Source organism: Urtica dioica, chromosome 6 (assembly GCF_054948205.1).
Source record: "Urtica dioica subsp. dioica isolate 48M chromosome 6, U.dioica_male_clone48M_v1_H2, whole genome shotgun sequence".
NCBI classification, from domain to species: Eukaryota; Viridiplantae; Streptophyta; class Magnoliopsida; order Rosales; family Urticaceae; genus Urtica; species Urtica dioica.
The window spans coordinates 27,095,124-27,105,591 of NC_142761.1; the positions used below are offsets into that span (position 1 = coordinate 27,095,124).

The 10,468-nt window shown below is 33.3% G+C and overlaps 1 protein-coding gene across 1 annotated transcript; it reads left to right on the top strand.

The window, feature by feature from the left end:
* The first annotated feature begins 2,067 nt into the window (after window positions 1-2,067).
* On the top strand, window positions 2,068-10,418 carry PHO1 (phosphate 1). The gene is made up of 15 exons (XM_089616908.1): window positions 2,068-2,419; window positions 3,449-3,535; window positions 3,627-3,861; window positions 5,120-5,471; window positions 6,212-6,260; window positions 6,720-6,791; window positions 7,091-7,220; window positions 7,668-7,788; window positions 8,261-8,510; window positions 8,754-8,858; window positions 8,955-8,999; window positions 9,095-9,247; window positions 9,419-9,703; window positions 9,789-9,925; window positions 10,023-10,418. The coding sequence occupies exons 1-15, from the start codon at window positions 2,168-2,170 to the stop codon at window positions 10,111-10,113; spliced, it is 2,364 nt and encodes a 787-aa protein (XP_089473034.1). The 5' UTR covers window positions 2,068-2,167; the 3' UTR covers window positions 10,114-10,418.
* Window positions 10,419-10,468: the final 50 nt, after the last annotated feature.

Sequence of the window (10,468 nt, forward strand, 5' to 3'; positions counted from 1 at the left end):
CTAATATGGCTGAGTAATATTTATTTCATTTGTCATCATATGACAATGTCAAAAATAATTTATTGACATTCATTTCGTCCTATGTCCAAAAAGACTAAAATACCCTTTTGACAATTTTCGTAAAACTTGTCTCGTTTTTGTTTTGACTTAGCTTCTAGTTTAACTATTCCTAATCGATGTGATTCGTGACAGTGACCTCATGGATCCAAATGAACAAAGCTTGAGCTAAACACTTGGACTCAAAAGTTCACAAACCTTTTCCAAGTTTAGCTTAATGCCAACTGACTCCACTAAAGAGTTGACACTGAAAATCTCTCGGTTCAAATGAATTTATTTTCTACTCAAGAATTCAACCAAATTATGATGAGCGGATCCACTGAATATTATCTATGTTTACCCTTCATGAATGTCATCAGCTAGTCGGGATTTACTAAATTACCATTTTACCCTTCTAGCTGTTATTTCCTCAACTCCTTTGTCGCTTGTGAATAAGTTAGAAATAATGTATTGACGAGGAGCTAACAAGTCACATTGTTTCATCCAAAAGAGTCAGGACTCAATTTGGACACTGGCCAGTTCATTTATTCACACTCCAAGGAACAAAGCATGAGGTGACATACATTGCATTTCAGCAATCTTGTACATGAATTCCATATCTATGAGAACTTCACAAAGTTACTCATGACAGACTCACAACTTAGTACTTCACCAATAGGCCTTGTTCTGAATCACATAGTGAGTCCGAACTTTGACTTTCTCAAATGAGAATACTAAGGTGTGAAATGGCATGTCTCATTTCAGGATTAAGGTAAGCATGATGCAATTCATACATAGTGACTTCGAGACATAAGAGGTTAAATGGTTTGTTCTTATATTGTCTCTAGAAGTGCACTGGTCAATTCAGTACCTTCGGAAGATACCTAGAAGAACTATAGAGTCCCCAACTCTCAATGCCTCATAACCAGACATCATAGATTCTTCTAACAATCGTACTGAGGTCAATAGTCCTTTGACCCTAAGATTGCGAATATATCGTTTTAAGCTAACTACGAAGAGTTTGTTCATGCAAATCTACATTTGTCTCTTCGTAAGTTGTTAAGTTTGTTTATGGACTAAAAGACTAAGGTTTTATCATAAAGCTTCAAACAAAGAAGATTGAATGAACGTTTCAACTTTTTATTAATGAATAAGCAATTACAAGCAAGAGTCTTCGTAAGACTATATGACATCAAATGTACATAAATAGACACTACTACTCTTCTTGTGGGCACCATTGACAACACCATTCATAAGTCAAGAATGAACCCTATCAAGCAGAACCTCGAAGAGAAGAGACGATGATAGGTCAAAGACTAGTCAAAACAAAATAAACATGTGTAAAACCAAAGCAAAATGCATACCTCAACGGTTAAAGCCGAGAATCCGAGGAATAACCACCCACTACTAAGAGTAGCGACAACAGTTATTAAGAAACCGTCTAGATCGTGGGATTGATCACCATACGAACCTCGACACCATGACCACAGACACGGCACGAGACGCCTATAAATAAGAGGAAGATCAAACAGAAGCAGGCAGATTCACACACACAAGCTCTAACCGTAATCTTCACTTATCATTCACCACCCTCATTTATCATCTTTCTCCTACAAAATTAGTCTGTAATTAGAAAAAGTCTTGCCTAGACACTCGGAATCCTCTAGACTGTGTTCTCGTTACCTTGTGTCTTTCGTAAGATATTGTTGTACTAATTTTTTAGGTCAACAATTCCACAATCTTAGAAAACAAGTCATCAGCGGTATTATAATTAGAAAAATACCACAAATACGCATTAATTTTCTTAATAATATCCTTGTTTCATAAGCTACTCTTAAAAAGCATTAATTTATTTTAATAAAAGAAAGAAGAGCCAAACAAAACCTTAACTTTGTCCAAACCAACACAATATGTTTTCAACGTGTCTTCGTCTTTTTTTTTTCCTCTCTCTCTTTTTTTTTTTTTTTTTTCCTATCGTGTCTCAGATTTTATCTATATATAAGCCTCTCCAGTCCCTCTCGTACCTCTTAACCCTCTCTGAATAACCAATTTTCACTTCTCTTTTTTTTTTTTTTTTTCCTCAGTATACAAAGTTAAAGGAAAAAAAGAGAGAGAAAAATTCACTGCAATAATGGTGAAGTTTTCGAAAGAGCTCGAAGCTCAGTTAATCCCAGAATGGAAAGAAGCTTTCGTTAACTATTGGCAGCTCAAGAAGCAGATAAAAAAGATAAAAGTTTCGATGGCTCCAAAAGAGACTTCACGTAGTGACAAAGAGAGAGACTTTGGTCGTTCGATATTCGACCCAATTCGTTTTGCCGTCAAAAGAATCGTCTCCGGTGAAAACTTCTTCGACGCCGATAATAATCAAACCGAGCTTCTACAGGTAATATATTAATTAGTGATCACGAGATTATGAATTGGTTTCTATGGTTCTAAACGCTATGTAGTTAGAATAAACATTTAAAAGTGGGACATGAGGTTCTCTTATGTTAATTTTACGAAGAAGTTTCGGGTGATTTCTCTTAAGGCGTCATTTACGCACAAACTCTCTTGCCTTTTTTTTTAAAAAAAATTTATATATAAAAGAAGTCCATGTGATCTTATATTCATTTTTTTTTACTAATTATAACCGAATGTTTGTCGTGCATGAGAGAGGTTCAAATTTCTAAGTAGCTTTTTGCTCTTAATACTTCGGCACACAAACACAATCCGCTATGCCGTGTATTAAGCCCATTACAATTCATAGACGTGTTTGCGTGGATTCCATGAATTCGCCTTGTTTTAATTTTCTTATTTATTTTTAATTATTTTCCTACGAATTGTCGACCTTTATCTTTTATACATATGCATACACAAAATCTATTTATATGGTACCTGTAAATAAGCGTGCATTGAATATGTTTTTGCCACTTAGAGGTGAGAATTAAGAAGCTTCAAGTTCAATAGTCATATATCAAAATGGAAAGGCCACGATACACCTACTAGCTAGGTAGTTTATATGTATTATATTTATTTAAATTTAAATTTTTTAGCTACCCAGTTTCTTATTTCTCATTAGATGGTTAGTTTCTCCGTACCATATATAATTAATAAATTAAATTAAACTAGCTACTCATGATTAAGAACAGTGCTTTCATTTACTTATTTAATGATTATTTTTACTTAATACTTTTTGGGCTAGTTTTTCATTCTCACGAAAGACATATTCGAGACGGTTGTGTGCGCACTCAGAATCACGAACCTATCGTGACAAAAAATAAAAAATAAAAATTACCGTAAAACGAACTAACCCAATGAATATCACGCGGCATAAGAAAGGGGGAAATATCACATATAATACGTCAGTTAATTTTTCCTGTGTGTTTTCCGTAGGGTTTTTTTTTTTTTATTTGTACTTGATTTTCTTGTTTAGGTAAAGCGTAAACCTATGGAGAAAGGTGACGAAGACGAGGAGATTTACGAAACTGAGCTAGCTCAATTATTTTCCGAAGAAGATGAGGTAACATAATATGTCTATATAACATTAAAAAACAAATTACTTTGTATATCATAATTCGATTAACACGCATGAGAAATATATACGTACATAGGTGAAGGTGTTTTTTGAGAGATTGGATGGAGAACTAAACAAGGTAAATCAATTTTATGGCATGAGAGAAGGGGAGTTTATGGAGAGAGGAGAGATTTTGAACAAACAACTTCAGATTTTGGTTGACCTAAAGCAAATACTCAAGGATAGAAGAAGGAAGAATTCCTCTTCAAAGCTCAACTCTCCAAGCCTTCCTTCTTCTTGGCCGTCTTCGCCAAGTTCCGATTATTACACTGGTACATATTTCTATATATATATATATATATATATATGTTTTTTTCTAGCAAGTTTTAGTGTGACTTTTGTTGGAACTAATTAGTTGATGGAGTCCATTTTGAATAATTATGCATGTGATTACTTTTATTCGATGACATGTCATGATGTGATTGGTATTTGCAACGAGATCTGTGCATGTTTTTATCCGCGGACGCAAGGGGTTTTTTTTTTTTTTTCCTTTGTATATTTATTAATTGCATCAATACGTGATAGTCATTTCTTCTTTGACTAAAAGTCTAAAACTATATGTAAAATCTATCTCAATATATATATATATATATATATATATATATATATATATATATATATATATCTATATATATATATATATAGTAACAATAAAATATGCAACTTATCATTATAGAATTTTATAACGAAAAAGACCTGATTAACTAAATTGTGGTGACTGGGGATGCGGTAGAAAGTCACCCCTTTGGTACTAATCCTTCTATAATTTTTAATTAATAAAACTAGTTTACGTAACATGCCCTAACATTACCTATTAAGTTAGCTCTTAAGATAGCAAAATACTATTAAACTTGCTGATATATATAATCAAAATGAAAAAAAATAATTAATAATAAGTAAAACAAAATATATAGTAACGGTAGTAATATATATGTATATAGTATGACTAGTACATTACTCATGGCACACGCTAGGGTAGCTTAAGTTGGATGGAATCTTTTAAGAATCAATTTGTTCAAATCATCAATAAATACTATACCATAGATAAATGAATCTACCTCCTTAATAATAAATTTCTTCGCAAATTGTTGAGCCTATGAATCCTCAGTAATCTGAATTTTCGTGTGTTGTCAACGGTAAAAACATAATTAATTAACAAACCTAATATAGTCAACATATATTTTCGCACAAGACTCGGTTTTATATAGCCGTGTAATCACTGCACTAGCTTGCTACGCTTTGCGATATGCAAATTGGACACGAACACTAAGGTGTGTCTGTTACATCAATTTATTTCATGAAATATCCTCTCAGAATTTATTGCTAGAGGAAATTTTGATACCTATAAATTTTTATTTCGGGTTGATTAGAAAATTACTATAATTTAATTCTCTAGCGCGTTCCCCTATATCTATTTGATTTAGGAAGTTCCAAAATCACATTAGTATTGCAAATGTATATTAAAAAAAATAATTAAACTTCGCAATTTGAACTAGATATTGATATGACTATATTTAACTTAATTTGTAGATAGCATAGTCGATGACTCCAACGATATTGAATCTCCGAGAGAGGCTTCAGAGACCGAAGAAGCCATTGCGGCGCTTGAGAAAAATGGATTAAGCGTAATGAATAAAGAATTGAGGAACAAATCAAAAAAAGGGAAGCCTAAGATGGCGATGAGGATCGATATTCCGGCCACAACTCCAACAAAAACGATATCTGCGGTCACTTCAATGCTCTGGGAGGACTTGGTCAACAATCCCAAAAAGGAAGGTCACGGAGAGTATATCAACAGGAAGAAGATCCAATGTGCTGAGAAGATGATTAGAGGAGCTTTTGTTGAGCTCTATAGAGGTCTTAGTTTGCTTAAAAATTATAGGTATATTTTTCTCTAACTAAACATCTTATATTATATTTTTTTAGTCAATAAATTTTTATTATTATTGTTCTTCATTTAAGTAAAACGTATATAAGAATTATTTATATTACGAACGGGATTTATTACTAAAATATATTCTTAAACAAATAATGTGAATACATAATTTATATAAGTTGGTGATGGTTATTGGTTACACTCTCCTAATCCTACCCATTTTACGATGAAAATATGGAGCAGATAAATCCCACGGGAGTACATGAAAAGAAGGAACTTAAATTTAAATTATACTAGAAGTTTGTCGTAAGGTGTAGCAAAGTAATCATTTCTCTAGAACTATGTTGTGCACTTATACTCGTGGTATCGGAATTATATCTAGATGTTAAAACGTTGAAGCTATAATCGTGTACTTTGTTTATTTTATTCGGTGCTTTATTACAAAAAATTGTGCGCTTGATTAAACAACCTATAGTAGTAGTATTCGTATTATATCTATCTAACTATAGTAAAACTCAAATTAATGCAATAACTAATGTTTTATAATTAGAAGAAAGCTATTGAATTTTCACTAGGAAAAAATATTTTATTGAATTTAATTTTTATGCAGTTACTACACAAAACTGATTTATATATTAGAAAAGTAGAAGATCTCGATTCTTGATCTAAAACCATTTCTCATCATAATTTTTTGTGATATTTTTCAAATTTCTCTGATCAAATGTGTTTGATATTTTTTTTTCCAGCTCGTTGAATATGGTGGCTTTTGTCAAAATTCTCAAGAAATTTGACAAGGTAATGATTCCCAACGATCAGTCGATTTTCGGCTTTTCAACAATGTTGTTGGTTTTTTTTTTTTTGTTTTTTGTTTTTTTTTTTTTTTTGTCAACAACGAAATCCAAGTCATATATGCAACAGCATGAACTTCTAATAATTAAAATTTGACAATACAAAACTTAAATAAATTTCTTAGAATAAATATGATATTGTAAATTAATGACACCTTTTGCCTAGATCCATGGAACATAACTTTTGTCGTTCAATTATCAAGTCATGTGAAGCGTATGAAACTCTAACAAACTCTTTCTTTATTCTTTTTTTCTTCACAGTATTAAAGAGATTTAGTTCGTTATAATTTAGCTTCTCCAACGTCATTGTGTAAATTATAACTGATTTTTTTAGCTAAAAATAAACTTTTTTTTCTTCTTAATTATTGACTATTACTCTTATAAACATGTAATATTGCAATCTCAGGTTTCTAACCAACAAGCATCATCAAGTTATCTTAGGGCTGTGAAGAGGTCCTACTTCATTAGTTCTGACAAGGTATTGTTACCAAAATAATTCAAACTTATTTACGATATTATACAAAAAGAAAGAAAAGAAAAGAAAAAAAAAACGACTGCTTAAAAAGCATGGGTTATAAGGATTGTCAAATCCATTTATTTATTTATTTTTTATTCCATTTAATCTATTTTGGTAACACAGCCCAACTAGAAAAAATATTGTCTGCCACCAAAATATTTATATTTATATATATGTTGAGCACCGTATTTAGTGAGACTATATGTTTGTTAATTGTTTTGACTATAATCTAGCTTATTTTATTTTGCTCTTTTGATCAGGTTGTTAGACTAATGGACGAAGTGGAATGCATATTCATAAAGCACTTCGCTAACAACGACAGAAAAAAGGCAATGAAGTTCTTAAGGCCTCAACAAAATAAAGATTCACACATGGTCACTTTCTTTGTTGGTAAATATTTCCCTCTTTTCCAACCACAAATTAAATGTAAATTAAATTATGATGATATCATATCACATGTAACAATGTTAATTTAAAAGTACAATATATATTTCCATAGTCGACTAGACAAAGTAAAAAGATACAAAGGGACAATTTCCACTTGACATTGCCTAAAAAAAGTACATTATTAATAGACGTAATATATTTAAAATGTTGAAACGGCATTCCCACCATAATTAGTGTTTTGTCCAATTTAGAGGGCTTTAAAAGGACCCCATCAACAAGTAATGCTTAAAGCTGGTGGCCACTAATTTCGGCCACTTCCAAGTAGTGATTTTGAGGGGTTTTTTTTTTCAAACTTTTGTTTTATGCGTTTAGATTTTTTTTTTTTAAATAATAATCATTCTTCTTTACAGATTCTTTTTTTTTTTTTTTTTTTTTTTTTTTTTTGTGCAGGATTGTTCACCGGTTGTTTTGTATCATTGTTCTCTGTGTATGCAATACTGGCTCATCTTTCCGGTATTTTTTCACCACGAACCGAAAGTGCATACATGGAAACTGTCTACCCTGTTTTCAGGTGGTTTCTTTTTCCATCACCATTTTGTCACCATTAATGCAGTTTCACAATTCAAAAAAGGACTAAAATGCCCTTATAGAGTCTGTATAATATAGTAATGTAGGTATGATAAATACGTAAATGACCAAAATAAGATTCTCAATAATAATATCTCGGGTAAAAAAAATGAGGAAATTTTCAATACCGTGCTACTGGCGGAATCAAATTATCAGTACAACGTTGAGGAATTCGCCGCACTTAATTGAGAAAATTGTTTACATATTTTAGATCATTAGCTTAATTGCAAATTCGAATATGATGCATACAGCAAATGAAATGACTACGAATATTTTAATTACAATGGAAACGTATATGCAATGCTACTATGCGATATTAAATTATATCTCTGTCAAAATCATCTTACAAAATTGAAATTGGTTTCCTATGTAATGATTATTTTTGCTAATATGCAATAAAATTTAAATTTTTGCAGTGTGTTTGCGTTACTAAGCTTGCACTTGTTCGTATACGGTTGCAACCTGTTTATGTGGAAGAGCACAAGGATTAATTACAACTTCATATTCGAATTTGCACCGAGCAACGCTCTGAAATATCGCGACGCCTTTCTCATCTGCACCACTTTCATGACCGCTGTCGTCGGTGCCATGGTTGTCCACCTCATCTTGCGGGCCGGTGGTTTTTCCCCGACCCAAGTCGACACCATCCCCGGAATTCTTATTTTGGTAATTAGAAAAAACTAATAATAAATCAAATCATTAATTGTTTGTGCACTTTTGGCTTGTTTTTTTTTTATTATTTTTTTATTTTTTATCCTAAAATATTTATAAATCAGCCCCTCTGAACTTTTTTTTTTCGCATATCAGTCTTCCTAATTTAAATTACTTTGTCCCTGCATAGGAACCTGTAACTAAAAATCAATTTTTTTAACTAAATAAATTTTCCTTATGTTTTTTTTCTTTGTACAGATTTTTATAGCTTTGATGATATGCCCATTTGACATCTTGTACCGGCCAACTCGGTACTGCTTCATCCGTGTCATTCGCAATATAATTTGCTCGCCATTTTACAAGGTACATTATTGACTGCTATTATATGTCATTCTCTGTAATAATATTATTATTGAACCGTTTGAAATAATGGTCAAAGTTACATTAATGTGTGTGTAGGTTCTGCTGGTTGACTTTTTCATGGCTGACCAACTAACTAGCCAGGTATCACACTCTTTAATTTAAGCAGTGTTAATTTTAATACAAATTTGTTGGGTAATGACGTGAAAGATCTTTTAACTGGATTGTAATTTCAACAGATTCCTCTACTGAGACACATGGAATCTTCGGCCTGCTACTTCCTCGCCGCGAGCATGGGAAAAAGCCAATTTCAGACGTGCAAATCGGGAAGAATGTACAACGAGCTTGCCTACATCATCTCATTTCTGCCATATTACTGGCGCGCAATGCAGGTAATTACTTTCTCCTAATTAGATTATTTATTTGACCAAGTGAGGTACCTCAAGTGGTGATTATCTTCACGTACACAAATTTCCAGTCCGGGATCGGAGTTCGCTTTAAAAATGCATAGTTGCTACTCAGCGTATTTTTCTGATAATTTTTTTTCTTTTTGGGTACAAAAGTGTGCGCGAAGATGGTTCGACGAATCGGACCCGACTCATCTGTCAAACATGGGGAAGTATGTGTCGGCGATGGTGGCAGCAGGGGCGAGGATCACGTACGCGAGGCAACCCGACCATAACCACCTTTGGTTCTTCATAGTCATAGTCACCTCTGCCGCGGCCACTGTGTACCAGCTCTACTGGGATTTCGTCAAGGATTGGGGTCTCCTTGATCCCAAGTCTAGAAACCTCTGGCTCCGAGATGACTTGGTCCTCAAGAATAAGAACATCTACTATGCCTCTATTGTGAGCCCCTTTCACCAACCATGCTTGCTTGCTTATACCCTAGCCTTGAATTGATGAAAATGGACTTGCTTTTAATATTTTTTAGGCCTTGAACATTGTTCTCCGAGTGGCTTGGGTCGAAACTGTCATCGGCTTTCGTTTCGGAGAGGTCGGTTCGAGACTCTCTGACTTTGTTTTGGCTTCGTTGGAGGTTATACGGCGCGGCCACTGGAACTTCTACAGGTACTACTTACCATATATCCTATAATTGTATTTATTTAGGCCAGGAAAAGTGACTCGTAGTATAAAATGTATTGAGGTTTGTTTTTATAATTACTAGGTTGGAGAATGAGCACCTAAACAATGTTGGTAAGTACAGAGCTGTGAAGACCGTCCCTTTGCCGTTCCGAGAGACAGATTCGGATGGCTGAGATTGCTTCCTACTCTTGAGAGTGCACACAAGAATTTCCATGGAAAAAGCCGATACGCCAAGGCGAAGCCTAAAACAGCACTAAGCAAAGCAGAGGAGAGGAGAATTCACCCTCTTCTTTTTAATCCTTCAGGCGCCAAATGCAATTCAAAAATCAGGGTTGCAAAAAAGGCCCAGAGGACGAAATTGTCCCGGGTAGAACAATATCCTCGCTATTGCATATTCGATTTTTTGGCAAAGTTTTGAACATGGATTTTCTTCTAATGAAGATGTAGTTGATATTTGTAATGTTATGTTTCTTCTGTTCTTGTAATTTTCTTTTGATTTTTATGACTTTGATCTTGATCATCTGAGGA

Coding starts and splice junctions, on each gene's coding strand:
- PHO1 (XM_089616908.1), top strand. CDS start 2,168: ATGGTGAAGTTTTCGAAAGAGCTCGAAGCTCAGTTAATCCCAGAATGG. Junction 6,261..6,719: donor TTCTCAAGAAATTTGACAAG/GTAATGATTCCC, acceptor TTGCAATCTCAG/GTTTCTAACCAACAAGCATC. Junction 7,789..8,260: donor ACTGTCTACCCTGTTTTCAG/GTGGTTTCTTTT, acceptor AAATTTTTGCAG/TGTGTTTGCGTTACTAAGCT.